At 39.7% G+C, this 19,741-nt stretch overlaps 1 protein-coding gene and 1 long non-coding RNA gene across 4 annotated transcripts in view; both read right to left on the minus strand.

Annotated features, from left to right (window-relative positions):
- Nucleotides 1–19,741, minus strand: part of acsf3 (acyl-CoA synthetase family member 3) — a 53,902-nt gene that overhangs the window by 23,155 nt on the left and 11,006 nt on the right. For all 3 annotated transcript variants that reach the window (XR_015128828.1, XM_086289235.1, XM_086289243.1), the window contains exons 5-7: nt 19,122–19,267; nt 15,072–15,169; nt 14,431–14,557 (exon numbers count right to left, since the gene is read on the minus strand). Coding sequence is in view for 2 of the 3 variants with exons in the window: in XM_086289235.1 (XP_086145361.1) it covers nt 14,431–14,557; nt 15,072–15,169; nt 19,122–19,267 (371 nt within the window). In the remaining variant the exon portion in view is untranslated. The remainder of the gene's footprint in view (nt 1–14,430; nt 14,558–15,071; nt 15,170–19,121; nt 19,268–19,741) is intronic.
- LOC147339112 (uncharacterized) lies at nt 20–2,859 on the minus strand. The gene is made up of 3 exons (XR_015128824.1): nt 2,108–2,859; nt 1,188–1,216; nt 20–759 (listed from the first exon to the last, which is right to left on the minus strand). It is a non-coding gene; the product is annotated as an uncharacterized LOC147339112 (long non-coding RNA).

The raw sequence follows: 19,741 nt of genomic DNA on the forward strand, positions 1-19,741 counted from the left end.
TATAAAATAAGAGTGGCACACAGCAGATGTTCTCTTTGTCTTTATATTTCAGTTTTTATTTCTCAGAAACAGATGTCTTTGTTTGTTTGACAGTTTGTCAGTCGAGAGAATAATATGCACTCTCTTTATTGGCTTGGCACAACTTAGCAGCAAGCGCAAAGTGAAAAACAGCTAGAGAGAAAATTTAGAAGAGAGAACAGACAGAGCAGGAGAAACACGGCTGGGAAATCACAATCAAACCGTGAATTAGAGTTTTCTTTATTTGTTCAGTTTGTTCTCAGGTAGAGGCAATATGCACTCTTTATTGCTTTAATGGCTTGGCATTTTTCAGCAGCAAGCCAAGAGTGAAAAACAGGTAGAGAGAAAATTTAGCAGAGAGAACAGACAGAGCAGGAGAGACACGGCTTTAAATCAAACCGCAGAGTTTTCTTTGTTTGTTCAGTTTGTTCTCAGGTTGAGGCAAAATATGCACTCTTTATTGCTTTATTGGCTTGTGCATTTTTCAGCAGCAAGCCAAAGAGTGAAAAACAGGTAGAGAGAAAATTTAGCAGAGAGAACAGACAGAGCAGGAGAGACACGGCTTTAAATCAAACCGCAAAAGGATTGTTGGTTTGGCAAAATTTCTCACAAACCACAGGGTGAAATACAATGGAAAGAAGGCAGAGACAACAGGTGGAGTAGGACAGAAGATAGAGGGGTTGGGGGGTTGGGATGTGAGATAGAAGACTGGAGATCTGGTCCTTGTTCTTCTTCTGCACACTGTGAACAAAAAACAAGAAAAAAAATAATTTTAATAAAATTATATTACATGGTAATTGTATGAACTAATTGTGACTACTGAAAAAGGACAAAACAAATATTCAAGCTAAACTGTTGTCGGCTGCCATGTGCAAAAAGTTGCACAATTTGGCACTTTTTAAAAGAATAAATATTTAATTAAATTCAGCAATAATATTTTTAAATACAAATATGATTGAGTGAATTGTTAACTAATCACATGTAATGTGCAAAAATGTACGAAAAAAATATTTTAGCCCAATTGTTAAGCTGAACTTGTGTGTATTTATTATAAAAATGTGTTTAAAAGGTCTAGCACAAAGTTTGAACCCATCACTTTAAAGCTTATATTAGTCAGACTCTTTTTTTAAAATTTTGGTGTACTTCTCTAACAGTATGTGCACACCTACCAGGCAAAGCACAGATGTGAGTCTAGTTCCTGAAAGTGTAAGACAAGAAATAACATGTTAGTTGTCTGTACAGTGTTATCAGACTAACAAAAAAACAAAGCCCACACGACATGATACACTGGACTTATAGTCAGCAGGGTAATTATAGAGTAATATAGCACACCAGCTGATACAGCAGCCATTTTATAATTCAAACTAATTAACTGAAGTATTTATTTAAGTACTTATATAAGGCTACTGTTAGACTGTTACTAGCCTTAGCATCGCTGCTAACGCTAGCATTCCTGCTAGCGTTAGCACTTCAGTTAGTGTTAGCACTGCTGGTAGAACTAGCACTCTTACTGTTAAAACTGAGGCACAATGGCAATAATAAAGCTCATTTGTTACTTTTGTCTCACTGACCGCCAATAAATATCACAGGAATATCACAGGAATATTCTTTTTGTCAGTTAAAAACTGCTAAGGCTAGTGTTGGCACTATAGCTAGCGTTAGCATTGATGCTAGCATTAGCATCGAAGCTAGCATTAGCACTGCTACTAACAGCAAAAGTCATGAAGTACTCTTACTGTTAAAACTGAGACACAATGGCAATAATAAATCTCATTTGTTACTTTTGTCTCACTGACCGCCAATAAATATCACAGGAATATCACAAGAATATTCTTTTTGTCAGTTAACAACTGCTAAGGCTAGTGTTAGCACTATAGCTAGCATTAGCATTGAAGCTAGCGTTAGCACTGCTGCTAACAGCAAAAGTCATAAACCTATATAAATGGTAGCAAAGGTTATTCTTTTTTTGCTTTCTTTATTCTTTGAACTCTGTTGAACTTTAAAAAGACTTGATATGTGAGTTTAAATGTCAAACATGTATTTTTACCATAAAATTAAAACAGTGCTGTACTGAGTGTATTGTACTTACCACAGCAGAGAGCAAAGCGGAATGACGGCAGTTGGTGCAGTGATTAGTTAAAGACTGATGAGGCGTTCAGGTGGTGCTTGGAAATTTGAGCATCAGTTTGAACATCAATAATGAGCATATATATTTCTCTGTCATAGAGAGACAGAGAAAAAAATACACAAGACTCACCAGCATACAAATTGGTACTTTTTCTCTTTATGTCACTCATTCGCTTATACTCAGGAAAGAGGGCAACTGGCATTAAATTAGCAAATAAAAAGTATGTCATCTTGAACTGTTTTATGGATTTTATTTTAAGACTACTTTGAGCGTATTCGTGGGGAGATAAACTATACAGACTAAAAACAGAGACATTAAATGAGATTCGATTATTTAAAATGTGGGAAAATACACTACAGACAGGTAGATGCTGTGAGCTTTAATTATCCTGTCAGAAAAGATTATTTTAAAGTCATCAACTGACTAAAACTGCCGAGGTATGAAAAACCTGTGTGGAGAAGACAAGTCCACCAATACACAATCAACTTGAATTTAACAGGGCAATAATTCAGGGCTCTATTCAGTTAGCCTATATTAACTACTGACATACTGTTAATCTGTGGCAAAAGCCTGTCAAACCTGTCTTATTATACCTATTGAAAAAGTTAATCTTACTACAACTGCTTAGATGTAACACACATTTTTGATTTAATCTTGGCAGAGTGAGAGACAGAGCTCGTTAAGCAGGCAGGTGTGAGCCTGGTTGCTATAGTGACTGCACCCAATGGCTCCATACACACGTACACAGACATGCGCCTCACTTTTGCTGCTTAAAATGAACAGAAAAGTCAGGCCGAAACAAATCGCTCCCAAATGAAAAGTATAGGTCGTATTGACGAAATTCTTTCACCGTGAGCGGCAGCAATGTCTAGTCTACCTAATTCTCAGTTTTCATGCCTGTGGAGTTTATTATATGGACGTGGTGACAGTGTAAAAACACCATGCTCTTCTGATTTTCAAACCAACCTTCTGAGCCGTTTTAACATTAGAGTCTATGGAAGAGTTGGAGGGAGGAGGCTGTGCATTGGTGACATTTATGAAAGAACCATAACACCTAGTACAATAGTAAACACATTGGATGAAAGAGGACAGCGATGGCTACGTTTTGAGGGTAAAATCATACCTGTAGAGCAAACGCTGCGGACACAGCAGCAGTTTTAAAAAAGATTTTAAGATTAATTTTTTTGCTCCTCTCACTCTAGCAGTTGAGCTGCCTCACTCTAGCCCCAACATTCCGTCCCATACACACCCATTATAAACTCTGAAACGGGTGAAAAAACATCATGAAACTTAAACTGGAACTGAAGAAAAAGTATAATAGATATTGAAAAGATAAATACAAGTTGAATAGTTGAATGTCTTGTCTTCGTTTTAAAGTTTGAATGGTGGCTCTATGTCAATGTATGTGGAAGTAGTAAGAGTTTAAAAATGAGTAAGTTGAATGAGGATTTGAAGGGTCTCCCCATTGAAATACATTATAAATTTTTGTTGAATAAAGTTGAATAAAATTAAAAATATAAATGTTAAAAATATGAAAAATAGAAGCAGTGTTGTCCAAAAGAATAGGAATCTAACGGTGTTTGAATGGTTTTTCTAAGTTGAACGGTTTTGAAGGAGTGAGATGCCAAAAAACGTACGGAATATATAATAATAATAATAATAAAGATTAGAATAACAATACTGTGAATGCTTTTCAAGCATTCACACTAATTAAAACGATAAGAAGCCTAATTGCACTGGGCTTTCATCTCATTCTGAGGCATTAAAGAAAGTGAAGGCACACAGTGTGAAAAAAAGAAATAAAAATAGATCAAGAATTTAACTGAGGATGGAGGGTCAGAGGAAACTTCCACAGTGTCTTTCAGAAAACCAGGAAAATGACATTAGAGGGGTTCGCAGAAGCAGAAAAGAAAACATCAAATTATTTCAAACCAATAACAAGAAAAACAGCATCGTGAGGAGAGGTGAGCTACGAGCAGCTGCAATATTTCCAACTATTTAACCAAGATTACAGTAAAGCAGAAATTGCCTTTGGAAGGTGACTCATTTATTTTAACAAAAATGAATCGCTTTCACTCTTGCTGTGATATTTTTGCAGAATAAAAAATAAGCTTTTGTCGGTGATATCCTTGACGCAGGAAAACCAAACATATTATACTGAACAAACTGTAGGAAAAAAAGTGGAGAAATGAAGGGAAACTGTATAGTTAAAACAAAAGCTGGTGTATGTTTTTGATGGTATGATACAGTTGACAGAGCTGATATACACTGTATGGACAGGCTGGGGTTGGTCGGGGCCCCTTAGTTCAGTCACACAGGCCTGCAGTTGCTAGGGAAAAATGTGTAATCTGAGATTGGCTGGCAAGTGTTTCCTGGAGACTGCTCGCTGTTCCCAGGTGATTGGCTGCAAAGTGGGTATTACACCAAAAACAGAGAAAGTTTTTGTCTTCAGAGTAAAAGTTGTGCCTCACCACTACAACCAACACATGCCAAAAGCTGCAACTTTCACTTTGAAGGCAAGCATTCTCACACTTTTCAGACTCTCACTACCACGCACGATGTGGTAATGAAACTGAGACCAGTTGGTATCTTCCATGCAAACTGCAGGTGATCATGTGCTACCGAACAAAGCAGTTTCAAAGCACAGTTTCACTAATAAACCGCAGTAATCAGAGATTCACTGACATCTGTTTAGACCTTTATGAATGATCTCACAGAGCTGCCACTTACAAACCTGTTAGGGAATTCACATTTTTCTGTTGTGGTCGCCAACAGGTCTTACCTGACGCCTTACCACGATATTCGAAACAATTCTGTGTATCTAACTTCATGAGAACAGTTTACCCTTCTCTGTCTCAGTATGACTGTTGGTGTGTTCCTAAAAAAGCTGGAAGTTGGAATTTCTGAGTTCTCAGTCAGAGCTGAAATCTGGAATTCCCCTTCGACTCGGATTTCCCACCAGGAAAGTCGGAAAAGACCCAGCAACCCCGAGTTAACAATCCAAGATGGCGGCACTGAACAGCCATAAAACTATAAAACTGCTCATCTGCACTGCCAGCGTTGTGTATTTATGACTGCCTAAATAAGCAATAAACAGCGCACTGACCAGCCTCCATCCATAATGTGCTGCAGCAGTTTTTAAATTAAAAGTATAAAAAGAAACAAGTATTATGATCCTATTTTTATATAGGATTATATAATCCTACTTTTACTTCTTTTTTCTGGAACATGCTAAATTGGGAGTGGTGTCACTCCCGAGTTATTTGGAATTTGGAACACAGTGTGTGCCCCAGTGCACAAAGCAAAATCCTTAAAGGCATGGTTGGATGAGTGTGGTGGTGAAGATGAACTTTACTGCCCCACACAGACTCTTGTGCAACTGCACCGAACATCTTTGGAAGGGGCTAGAATGGCGAATGCAAGCCAGGCCATCGTGAAAATTTCAAAAAAATCCAGCAGGATGGTGTCCCAGAATTGCGAAGCTGTTACAGATCGAAGAGGAGGAGGGGGGTCACATCCAAATTTGCCTATGAATGTAGATTGGGATGCCATAAAAGCTGCTGTAGGTGGCTAAATATTTTTTGTATGTTGTTATAGTTCAAGAAAGACAAAGGGCACATTCACGAGGACATGTAGTTATGTTTCACTAAAAATGAAGTTAATGCAGTTTACTCAGCCTGGAGCTTAAATTTTGGTCCAGGAAGGACAGGAAAGGCCCTCCTGCACAGGGTTGTTGTCTCAACCCATCGAACAAACTGTTTGCCTCTCTTGCAGAGTACCCACTCAACAAACACTCAGTGATGACAGGGAAGCAGAAAAGGGGCTCCACACTCATCTTCCTTACATCAGGAAATGTGACAAGATTCAACAGTCTCTTCTATTTTTAAAACTTGTCCTAAATTATTATTAATCCCCCTCATCGATGCTGCCTGTGCCTTAAAAATGATGCACTTGTATTACGCCCATTTTTTCCACACAACAATCCAGAACGACACAAAGACACACAGACAAAGTCTAGACGTGTTACTTTTCTAAGACAAAAAACGTGCAAAAGAAAAGGTCAGAGTGTGACATATGACAAAGGCCAACACTGCAGAAACAGTTCAGTCTGCTGCCACTAGCTTCACTGCGAGAGGTGCCGGGGAATGAAAGAATGAAAGAGAGAGACAACTAAAATTTCACAAAAACAGTTTCTGTAGAGGTGACAGAAGTCATCTCTCAGCTTGCCAGCACCTTCTAGCACCATAAGAGATTTCTGCTGCTACGGGAACACACAGAAATAAGTGTTTGCAATTCAGTGTGGTTTGAGTGCGACCTTGATCTAAGTACCATGCACTTGTGTTTGTGTGCATGCCCCACTCAACCCTGGAGATGTGGCTGGCATTTCACTTCCTGTAAAGTGTACACTTTCAGTGATAAGATGAAAATGTGTTCACATTCACATTTGAGCCCATTCTGGCTTGTAGTTTATGCTTTAAAAAAAAGTATAAAAACACAACAACAACAGAACGTGAACCTTGGGAAGGGTATGGGATAAATAAATAAATCTTATAGACATTCACACTCTCAAACAGCCTGAGCTTCCGGCTGATAGGGGCTTACTTGTAAACATAATACTGACTTCAACATTAAAAACTTTAGTCATGTTAAATATGAACATCCAAGTCATAAATGGATGGACACGGTCAGCAGCGATACTCAGGCACACTGTGGCATTTAAATGACGCTCAAATGCCGAGCCTATCATCTGAATGTCAAAGCAGACAGACTCATCAGAAAAAGGAAAATCTTTTCCAGTCTTCTGTTGTCCAATTATTGGTTTCTTTGTGCAAATTGTACTCTTAGTTTCCTGTTTTTCTGCTGCTCTGTTTTAAGGTTCAGAGGTGCTCTTCTTCATACCTTGGCAGCAACAACTCGTTATTTGAGTTATGGTTTTGTTCCTATCAGCTTGAAGAAATCTTGGCAGTAATTCCAGATTTAAGCAAAATATAGAAGTGAACCGTTGGGATAGTTAATGCTGTAAGTGACATGAACTCAGATTCAAGTCTGATGTTTAAGGTGATAAGAATACTTACATTTCACCTCGATGTCCTCATGGCTGAAAATTCCACATGCTGTAAAGGTGACGTCTTTAGCTGCCCTCTCTTTGACCTTCTATCTTCACTATTTACAGCCACCAATAGCCACTAGACAGGCTGCTCTGTAGGTGTTACACCTAATTAATTTTAATTGAGTGCCTTCAATCTACAGCATAGTCCCATCCTCTGTATATCTTCTGAATACACCAATGTAGGTGGATGCAAACTTAAAAAAAAACAAAACAAAAAACAGATATAAAATTTCAAAAAAAGACTCCAAAACTCAGAAGTGTTTTTCCTTCTGACATTTTTTTGTAGAGCTGTTATTTGACAGACATAGAGTGTTTATACATGCCTCTACATGAGCATCGCTGAAGTGCTGAACATGAGCCTGACGAGGAGACGCTTCTCCTCTGCGGGAAGGTACAAGTGGAGTCAGGGTCTTTCAACCCATTCAGCACAACCTAAACTCTCACACTGCGGGTCAAAACTAAGCACCCTCCATCACCGTGGAGAGGAGAGCCTTATCTGCACAAGATGAGACAGGTCTAAATGTGTCATGCCTCTTCAGAGAGTGACTGTAAACACTTAGCATATATGAATATTAATGTTCCACATTAAAGCCCCAATGCCTAGATGGAAGTCTTAATGAGGATAAATAACAGACAGCCAAGCACCGAAATCTCAGCTCTGACATTATTTATCATCCTTAACTTTTGTCACAGCTCCTTTTTTAGTAATTAATATCATACAAGAAAGCACTTTGCACTTGGATGAGTGATCTAATTTGTTTAATATAATGCAATTAAAAGAGCTTGAATTGCTTTATGTTAATGTTACTGATTATATTCCTGGCTGGACTGCCTTTCTCAAAGAAGATAACAGGCTGAAGCTGAGGATTGATGTCTGTCTCAGATCTGCCACGTTCATCAAGGAAATTTAACCGCTGTTTACAAGCATCCACACTCCACAGAGTCACACAAATCTAGTCTCATTCAAGACACAGTTTTGCCTTTGCCACTTTGGATTCATACCAACTCTTGCCTTTTTGCCTTTCCCTGGAACAGACAGGTGAACGAGGTAAGAAAAAGAATCAGGAGGGAACTTTAAAAATATTTTATGCATCTTCAGTTTACCAAAAACCCCAGAAAAAAACCCATCCTGTACACGATATGGTGTTTATTTACCTGCAACTAGTATTAATAAAACAATGGCCAACATGCGTCGACGTCTCAGCTGTAAAGTTGCACGGATGGCTGTTTGATCGAAGTGCTGCGGGGAGCGGGGCGTTGGATGAATCCCGTAGGGAGCACTGACATTGGAGTTAGGAGGACACGATGTAACTTGGGGTGAAATATGACATTGGGAACACAGAGAGGGATGGAGGCAGGGAAGAGGAGAGAACAGCTGGAAGCAAAAGACCAATGCACAAATGACTAGTGAAGGCTCTGCAGGATATGAGCCACACTCCTGTTTGTCTGTCTGCTGAAAATTTCCCCCGCAGATCTAAAGCTCACCTTTAAAGCTGAGGTTACATCTCTCTTGGTTGCACACAAGCACACACAAGCACACACAAACACACACGCACACCCATACTCAATCAAATGTGTCCTAACACTCATGTTTGGTGAAATGAGATTCTGAAAAATGAAGCCCTGCATCATAATACAAATATGGTAGATGCCAAAAAAAACCCAACCAAGTCCAAATTCATATTTTAACCACATTTGCAGCTTTTAAAAGAGCCATTTACCTCCCATTAAAACCATACTTCAAGCAATTTCGCATTAATGTTGCCAAATGAAAGACCAGACATCATGAAAGGATTGAGAGGCAGTAACACAACAGGACCATCATGAAAGACAGCCTCTCTCAAACCCTCCCCCCCGATGTTTCTGCAGTTATTCTTCAGCTGCTAATTTTGAGGTGGAAAATCTTTGCTGCAAAAAGTGGAACCTGCTGATGGCAGACTTGGAAAATCTCCAAGTAATCCAGTCTTGTGAACAAAAACAGCTTTGATAAACTGAATGTTTCAGCTCCTCAGAAATCACAGTGAAATAAACAAAGACGTGCTGGACTGAATGATCAGCTTGCTATATGGTGGGTCAAAGTCACTAAAACATATCAATAACAGAATAGACTGATTTATTCATTCAACCATTCATCTCTTCATGCCTGTCTTTAAGGGGGACACCAAGGTGTTCCCAAGCCAGCTGAGAGATACAATCTTTGCAGCATGTCCTGGGACTGCCCCGGGATTTCTTCCCAGCAGGATATGCCTGAAATACCTCACCTACAAAGCATCCTAGTCAGATACCTGAGACACCTTAATTGTCTCCTTTCCTTTTGTGGAGGCGCTACACTGAGTCCCTCCCGCATGACAAAGCTCCTGACCCAATCTATAAGGGAGAGCCCAGACACCTTTTAGATTAAATTCCTTTCCACCGTTTGTATCTGCGGTCTTGTTCTTTTGGTCACTACTCAGAGCTCGTATCCAGATCACCGCAACAGGCTGGTACATCACCCATGTTACTACAGATGCCACACCAATCTGTCAGTTAAATTCTTGCTTCGTGGATGTCTCACTTGTCAACAAGACCCTATGACGCTCTTCCACTGAGGCATCAACTCATCCCCAACCCCGAGTGGGCATGCCACACTTTTCCAGTGTGTCAGCCAAGACAGCCCCACAGCATCCAGAGCCTGAAGAAACCTAAATCTCATCCAGCCCAGGGGCTCAGTCAACAGGTTATTTTTTTTTAATTTGATGTTTTTATTTTACTACTTGGGTTAGATATGGCAGCTGACTAGTTTGCGTGTTTGTTTTCTGTCACAATGTTTAAAACGATTCATACAAAAATCTGTTTTTGTATCTCTGAAAAGCTGCTGGGAGCTCATGAAAGTAGCCCTAATAAACACCTTTCACACAGTTATGTAATTAAATAATTTAACCTCTCTGGGGCTAATAGTCAGATTCCAGGCTCAGTTTTATCCCAACTGCTCTCTGCAGCACAGCCAAACTTCTTATTAGTGAAATAAAAAATTCAAAAACAGCTAATGCTTAAGCTTCTCTTTCTTCCCATGAGTTCTGACTAATTTATGCATTCATAAATTACTCTTGGAGGAGTTCTGGGTTTTGTTTGTTGGCATCAACTAACGACTAACGAGCAAATCTGAAGCAACGCCTTCAGTCTCTCTTCTCACTGCTTCCATTGCCTTGCTGTATCTATATGTGTACAATAAATGGAACAACAAACGCTCTTACAGGCTTACTGGGTCAAGATGAGCTTTCTTTTTAGCTCTGGACAGCAGACAGACTGTATTGTAGAGCACAAAAGGAGGGCTAAAAAAAAGTGAGAAGGGATCAATGTGCTCAGAGATGTTTGTGAAGATGAGTGGAAAGAGAGAACGCTTAGGTGACAGCTTCCCTATCGAGCTGTCAATCACGCTACACAGCACCTGTTAACTCTGGAGAAGACACCTTTGGCCAGCTGAGAACCTATTGATCTAAACTCCCACTCGTTCTCTGCTTCTCAGATTTCACATTTCTTTTCCCATCTCTCTTTGCTTTTGTCAGTCTCCCCTGTTAGCATTGTTTTTGCAAAGTTCAAACAGAATTTTTTTAAAGACATTTTCTCCTCTTGCACAAAGCAATTGTGGCTAATCTAAAAAGTGCATTTTTTCATTATGAATATTGAGGGCTGGTGTGCGTATTTTTCCTAACAGTCTTCCTAATGAGATACATTTAATCTAAAAATAATGAACCCAACAAAACACTGTACATTAACTCTATTGCCTTTCGACCTACACGACGTCTAATGCAAAGTTATTATCATTTTCTATTTTCTTATTCATTTTTATTACATTTTCAGTTCAGGTTCAGTTAGCTGCCAGAGTGGATTTTCGTTTTTGTTTGAAAAATATTGAATTTTTTACAAGTTTTTATTAGTTTAGGCATGAAGGCTTTCACACACCGGACGTGTAAAAGTAGCGTGCACATTTCATTTGCAAGAAAATTTCACAGGATGAAATAAAACATCTGGATTTCTGTTCCTGTTTTTGTCTGCAGCAGATTATTCAGATCGCGTCTTCTAAAATTTGCCATTTGCAATCCACTTTAAAAGTTTGTACATCCACGTTTTTACAGCCCAACTCCATAAAGAAAATCTTGGTAAGAAATTTCGGTTAGCAGCCACCTTTTCCCCCAACCAGGCAGTTAAATCCCAGAGCATATAGAAAAAGTGAGATACAGAAGACCGCAAGAGATCAGCCCACTGTTAGCAAGCGAAAGATGGAGCGTGAGATTGAAACTGTGAAAGAAAAAAGTTGCTGTGTGAAACGTGGAGCAGGTGTAAGAGTAAAAAAGGAGACAGTGTGAGAAATGAGTTAAGAAGCTGGGAAGGAAGATGAAGTGCACAAGGTCTTCATCAAATTTTTGGACTTTGTCTTTCCCCCTTCTCCCTGCCTGCATGTGTATGACCTCATACCTGCTCAGTAAACCCACATCTTGGATATAGTTTTACTTACTAAAAATTCATATTTCAAAGTTTTCTATTATTGATATTTCAAATGTTCCAAAAGAAAACAAACAAACACAAGACAGAGTAACACTATTATAAGTTTATGTTTTTATGTCACTTTGGTGTGTTAAATAAATTCCTCAGTACTAAAGAGAAGAACAGAAAAGAAGCAATCATTTCGATGTAAACAGACAAAATGTTACTGTCCAACATTTTAAATGCACATCTCTTAATGACTGATGAGGGGATTCATATCGATTCAATAAATATTCACCTAAGTCGAGCAGGCACCAGGATAAAATGGCAAGCCTGTTTCAATCTAAAGCTCATAATAAACCTACCAGTATTTAATTCCCAGTAATAAACACAAATCTATAATGTTTTAATTGTTTGACTTGTTTTAATATTGCAGATTTCAATCAGCTCTGGAACCACAAAATGCTTCAAAGGCATTTGTCATGCATGCAGGAGGGCTGCCAAATAGGGCTGGGCCATATCGTACCGTTCACGGTAATACTGGTATAATGTTGGGCAACGATAAGAAAATGAAATATCGCGATAGAATATGGGTAAAACGCACATGCGCAGTGCCTTTGTTTTCATACGCACATGGCGAAAAAGCATGACAGTGACGGAGAATGAGAAGGGCGAAAGTGGATCTTTGAATGAAACGGATGAACCAGAATTGGTTTGTAAAAATGCTGCAACTTCAGTGGTGTGGAACTGGTTTAGCTTTCGTCCGTCAGATACACAACAAAGCACTATTTTTGGTAGCGCATGCTAGCGGGCCGTCGTTATTACCGTGTTTTCTGGAAAATACGGCACACTTAAAATCAATCCTTTGATTTTTCTGAAACCGACAGTGCCCCTTATAATCCCGTGTGCCTTATGTATGAATTCTGGTTGTGTTTACTGACCTCGAAACGATTTTATGTGGTACACGGCGCTCAAAAATCTGTCAAATTTTTTAGTACGACTTTGCTAAGCTACGAAGCCGCACCGCTTGATGGATTGTCGGAGAATTACGACTACTGTAGGCAGGAGCCTGGCGGAGTGATACGTACTGTGCTTCAACATAATATTACTGTATTGTGTGTGTATAACCTCTTTTTAAGTTTTGTGGATGTTATACATGGTTATACTGAGGATATGTCAGCCAGTTTCCACTGGAAATGCCTTTTGGTTAAACTGTCAGCAAGGAATTTGCATTTGTGCTGTTAAATTTTTATATAACTTTAATGCAGATAAAAAACAGCTGCTCGTTTAAGTGAAAATAGGTTGATTTATTTTTTTTTGCATTAATAAAGTTGTGGAGTTTTAAAGTATTTTGTCTAGTCTCAATTATATCGTCAGTTATATCGTTATTGCAAATTTTCAAATGCATATCATGATAAATATTTTGGTCATATTGCCCTGCTCTACTGCCTAAGACCTGTGAACACACTGATTGGTAAAATCTGGATTTTTTTTTTTAAAATGTACTTGAGTTTATTCTCGAGCTGAGTTAAAACACAAAGAAAGCAAAACAATGTGAATTTCCGACACAGTTGCTCCTGTTTGAATCATCGATTCACCGGAGAATTGAAGAAAATCTGAATTTGAAATTTGAAGGAAAAAAAAGCTGCATGTGTGTTGAAACTGGCATCAGCGAACACAGGCAGGGCAGGTAAGGTGTTTGATAGCTTCCAACAGAGTAGTCCACAGTGTGTGTGTGGCTTGAGGGACTGGTCTGTGGGGAGCTGATTGCACAGGCTCTCATTATGTGGCCAGTGGCTGTAATGGAGTGTGACAGCAACGTGCTGTGCTCTGGATCTCTGTCCTTCCAGCCTGCAAAGCCAATTAAACACACTCTGCCTTGCCCTGCTTCGTTCTCCATCACTCACTCCTTCCTTGCTGTTCCCCACTCCCGCCTCCACCACCATCGGCAGCTCCCGATCGCTACCTTCTTGGTCCCCAGAGTCAGCTTTGCAGCTGACTCTTTCTAACCCCCTCCAACACATCTCCAAGCTCAATACTTCAAGCTCCTTCCCAAATCTTTTGCTTCCTCCTCTTATTTCCTGTGGTCTACATGACAATTCAAAGCTCTGATTGCTTCTGCCCTTCTTCCTGCACTCCTCAGCCCCCCCCTCAAAACTAACCGAATGCCTGCCTCTCCCGCTGGTAAAGTATGGGTCTGTTTGGGGGGGGGGGGGGGGGGCACAAGGGGAGAAGTGCTGGGCTAGAGAGAGGAACATCCTCTGATGACAGCTTCCCTCTATGCTACCACACACACACACACACACACACACACACACACACACACACACACACACACACACACACACACAGAGCAATAGTTGGTTCTTCAGGACCTGGAGCAGTCACAACCACTTAGGAGGAAAAATGCCCTGCAGCACCAAAAACACACATAGTCCATTTATCACTCCCTCATAGTTCCCCAAAATGTGCGCGCGCACACACACACACTGTCTGAATGTGTGACTATGTGCTTCCAGCATTGGACTCCTGGTTTTTAAGTGTTTAAAATCATGTCATCGTGCCCCGAAAGTACAGTGTGCAACACTGATGAAAAAATCTTATGACATCTTTCATCTCCTGTGAATCCCTCTGACAGTACAAACCATAAATGGTAGTGAAATGCACTCGCTATGCATGCATACTGCTGAGGAAGATGAGGGTTTGGTACCTGTCTTGAACCAGCCATCCTCAGTGAAAGACTCTCTGGTCTCCTGAGGTTTGTTAAAGTACTCTTTAAAAACAGATGGCCCTCGAACCAGAAGCTCCCCCTCTTTCCCCTCCAGACCAGGTCGTACCTGATGCATATACATGGAAAGAAAGGAAGAAATCAGGATAAATACATCACCGTGCTTAACAGCTGGTATGAGATGTTAGTCCTGATATACTGTGTTCGTTTTATATACTATCATTAAAAATCTACACTGATTTTGTTTATCCAAAGGACATTTTCCCAGAAGTCTTATGATTTTCTTGGATATAACATAAGCTGTGCCGCCATGTTCTTTTTAAAGAAAAGTGGCTTTCTCCTGGCAATCCTTCCAAGCAAACGACACTTGTTCAGTCTTTTCCTAATATTACTGACATGAACTTTAACATTTAACATGCTAAGTCAGGCCTGCAAAGTCTGAGATGTACTTTTTCTTTATCCGTCATACAGTCTGACCTTGGGGTCTCACACTTGTTGGTCATCAGTTATTCAAGTGCATTTCATTAGCAACAGGAACAGGATTGCATTGAGTCTGATGCTAAACCTTTGTTTTCACATGATTTTACCTGATGACACCTATATATATTGAACTTATGGATTACCTGAGTCTCTTTGTGAGTGCCTTCCACAATGGTTGTATTAATTGTGTTATTCATAACAATCCGAACTTCCACACCAGGCAGCGGCAACCCAACAGCTCCTGTCAAACACAAAGAAAGCCCATGAACACAGAGAGAAGAGAATACACTTTGTCGAAGCAGAATGGGATGATTTTTGGCCTTTACAGAAGTGGAACACATATTCTGGCAATAATCAGTGAAAAAGCCATCAAAAGCATTCAGTGAGAGATTTTTAACACAAGAGTCATCTTCTCCAAGACAGCATTAGCCTCCATCTGCAGGCCAAAACTGGCCACTGGCTTGCTGAGCTTGTAAAACACTAAACTGAAAGCCATTCGTCTCAGTCACCACAAACCAGCTTACACGGACAGTAATGGGGATTTCTGGGCAATGCCTGATGCAGCCGTTTGCACAAACTTCAAGTAAACGTCAAGTAATAGAACTGTTTTTAGGTGTTTGTTTGCACTTTCAACCTGTTTCTGAAGCCTCCAAAAAAACAAACAAAGAAGAAACAAGGACTCAAGGGTACAGCAGGATTCAGTCCTTCAGTCTAATTTACTGCTGAGCACTTGACATGTTTTATTAATAAAGCACAGCAGCATGAAATGTTATAACTGAGCTGACAAGTATTAAAATACAGTAAGAAGTCTGTGTTAAAAAATCCAGTGTTCATAACTGTGAGGTGCAGTAACGTTTTAGAGAAAACTGTTACTAAAAAAAGGATTTCCACATTTCCTGACATCACCTGCTGTCTCCACAAACTGTGTGCAAGTGACACCTGGCGAGTTAAATAATTAAAGCACAAAAAAAATTCTCATTGGTCTTCTGTGTGCATTAATATTTGCACCTATATTTTATTTTATAGCCTGGTTTAGCTGGAGGTTTCTTCCTGCTAAAAGGGAGTTTTTCCTTCCCACTGTGGCCAAGTACTTGGGTGTTGTGTGATTTTTGTGGTTTCTCTGGATTATTGTCGGGTCTTCGCCTTACAAAAGGAAGTTCCTTGAGGCAACTGTTGTTGTGATTTAGTGTTACATAAATAAATGAAATAAACTGAATATTTTATATCATTTTGCAGACTAACATTTGCCCAATAAAAAGACCGTCAGGTTTTGAAGGATTCTATCAATTTTTATACAAACGGGCTTTTAATTAATTTTAACTTGTATGTCTGATCTTATTGTAAAGCACTTTGTGATTTTTATCTGTGAAATGTGCTATATAAATAAATTTTACTTACTTACTTACTATCAATTCAAACTGTATGAACTTTGGCTTGGAAAAAGTCACACCAACCCATACTTTGCAATCCGTCTCCCACCAAGGGCAATTATAACACTGAAAAAGTACACCATTTGAACCTATTAAATGTAATCACATTACTGCAGCGGTATCTAATAATAGCATCTAAATGTTGGGCATCAGGAGAAAAATCCTGTAAAAATTAATTCCTTATCTCAAGATCCTTTTTGTCCTTGAAAATGCAAGTGAAGTAACTCTGTACTTCTTACACAGGTAGAATGAGAATCCTACTACATCCTATTTATCATCACTTCATTCATTTTCTAACTACTTATCCGATTTATGGTCATCGGGAATAGTGTATTAAAATAACAGTTTTCAGATGCTAGCACGATTACCCTTAATTCACTAAAACTGAAAATGGATCCTTTTGATTGATAAAAAAGGCTGGGGTGTGAGAGCTTTTGTTTTGGCTTTTTAAGGTGGGGAAAAAGCTATGAACAACTGCTTTTATAAGACTGCCGTATCTACACTTTCTCTGTGAAAATACAGGGAAAAAAAGCCTGAAAAGTGGGACAAAAAAGAATCAAAGAGATGAAAGGGGCAGCAGCGTGAGATAATAATAAGATGGGGGGAAAAAATGAGGATGATCTCATATGTTTACATCTCAGGACGGGCAATATGACCTAGAAAGACACTCAGCTTTGTTAATATGAAGAGCTCCAAAAGTGTAAGCACCACAGCAAAATCAGGATAGTTACATGGCCTAAATACAGGAGAGAATTACTAATGAAACTGCTGCCAATAAGTTGTATTAAGAGCTGAAATGTCATCTGTTTAGCTGCTGTGGGGCGGGGGGGTGAGAAAGAGAAGAAGGTGAGAGTGAAAGAGAGATACCACTCCACTGCTCTTCTGAGAGTGTTTCCTGTGGTTGCTATTGATCCATTTTAACCTACTTAAAAGGCAAGATAGGAACACGCCAACTCAAACAGGCGCAGCCTCGTGCCTACATGTGCTCACACCGTCATACACACACACACACACACACACACACACACACACACACACACACACACACACACACACACACTTACACAAATGCTGAGAGGAAACATCAATAAAAACGCAGGCCTCTTGAAGCCATTCTTAATAATCACCTGAGAGGAGTCGAACGCAGCCTGCTCGGTTCATGCCAAACATTCAGTGAGCAACAAACAAAACAATACCCTGACAAAACAGGCAGGCAGAGGATTACCAAATCCACTTGCAAGCTAATTAGCTCTCCCTTTAAGAGGAAGTGTTGTCTGGGGAACAGGAAAGGAAGAAGACGGTGGAAGAGAAAGAGAGGGAAAGAGAGAGAGAGAGAGACAGAGGAAGAGGGGATGACAGGAGAAGATGGCAACCGCCACTACTCTGACCTCATTTCCAGACCTTGCTTTTGTTTTTGCGTGTGTGAGGGAGGTGTAGTTGGGATCATGGGGTTTTACCTGACATCACGCCAGAGACAACTACCTTTGATTAAAGCACAACGCGTGAAGTTGAAGTACTCACTCAAACTGATGAGGGAGGGTCGAGCAACATCAGAGGTTTTTGGATTATATGTGAAGTAGAACAAAATTTTTGAGAGCATTTTCAAAGTGTAGTATAAACCGGGAACACTGGCTCAATTAAGCAAGGTTTGCTTTTTAAATTATTATTATTTTATGTCGTTCTGTTAAACCACACTGCCTTTCTATGTTTCCAGGATAAAGATTTCTAATATATATGTGTATACTTTTAACATAGAGTGGCAGAAATCAGTGATTGCAAGTTTGTTGATTGATAATCATACGTTACCAAATTGTAAACAGCAATGTCAACTCAATGTAGAGCTTAATTACTACACACAGGGAAAAAAAGATAATTACCCTCTTTCCTACAAATCTGAGACATTCGTTTTAGAAGAGAACAACATCCACAGTCACAAAGGCAACCTTGGTTGACTGCCAACCAATCAAATATTCATCATCAATGAAACTGTGACTGACAGACACACTGATGGCAGTATGCTTGGCTAGTTGTGCTGTGCAGTATCTCAGTATTTGGTACCAAAAGATAAATGCACCAAATGACAAACTGATCGAGGGTTGGCCTGATTTAAAAAGAGAGCAGAAAACGCTGCCATTGGTTTGTCATTAAGGGTTTTCAAGAAAGATGCTGATAATCAGATGCCAAACCGATCTTTAAGAGGTTATCTGTATGGCCTCATTTCCTGCCATTGCTTCAGCAGCTGGTTTGTAACCTGACCATATTCTGCTTGGAAGAGCACCAAGACATGCATTTTATTATCAAGTTAGTATTTTGACACCTGAGGTTTCACAACTTTATCGTTATGCAAAGGGATAAAGGAGTTTTTAAAAAAAAAACATACGCAGCTGGTGCCCAAACTATACATGTATCCGGTACTGACTTTGACATTCTAGACAGGTTTTTAGAAGATAATTGAGAATACAGATTTTTGGATGAAGCTAAAATTGTGTAATGCAAGTTTATCTAGCTGAGTGGCTCCAACCATTGTTTACAGGACTCTGCAACAGTGACACGTGGCAGATAAGAAGATAGTGGTGCAAAGTTAAGCAACGTGCAACGAGTTGCTGACTTGTTTGTGAAATACTTTGCCGGAAAGTTAACTAATGATCCCATGACTTCCCTTTTTAAGATAAGTCACGCACATACACATGTAAAAAAAAAATTTCTTTCTTTACTCATATGTGTGTAAGGTGTGAGAGTACAAGTGCATCCACTTAGTTCAACCTGGGACGCGTGGGCCCTTGAGAGGGTTGGACAGCGCCATGCCGATCTCAGTCATGCCGTAGCGTTCGAGGAGTGTGTGCCCGGTAATCTCCTCCCAGCGCTGCAGAGTGGGAAGCGGGAGAGCAGCCGAGCCTGAAACCATCAGCCTGGAGAGAAAGGGACAGGCATGAGGGACACACGCCAAAAAACACATCTGCAGTTTATATTTTGCCTGAAAAACCTGTGTGAAACATGTAAATTATCTAATTGTTTGCTAAATAGAAACATCAATTTTTGTGCATCTTCTTACACGTCTCCAAGGACCTGATTTGTGAGAGTCAGTAAGCATAGGGTTGTGCCTTACAGTATTCTAGAAACTGCAGACTGTTTATGAAAAATATACAGAATGCAGCATGGGAGAGATGATTGGCAGCACAAAGGAAGCAAAATAAAAACACAGATGCCACACACACTTGTAAAAGAAACTGTGGCAGTGAAAATTATTAAGAAGCAAAACATGTACTGGAAATGTGGTGTGACATTAATACACCATCCACAAAGGTCAAAAGATTATCAAGTAGCAAGAAAACATAATAATGTAATAATAATGCATGCCACGAGTGCATACACACAGAAAGGTG

Source organism: Aulonocara sp. 'chitande type north' Nkhata Bay, linkage group LG1, assembly GCF_057382095.1.
Source record: "Aulonocara sp. 'chitande type north' Nkhata Bay isolate Kocher_YH1m ecotype deep benthic linkage group LG1, A_spYH_male_GT1.1, whole genome shotgun sequence".
Lineage (NCBI taxonomy): Eukaryota > Metazoa > Chordata > Actinopteri > Cichliformes > Cichlidae > Aulonocara > Aulonocara sp. 'chitande type north' Nkhata Bay.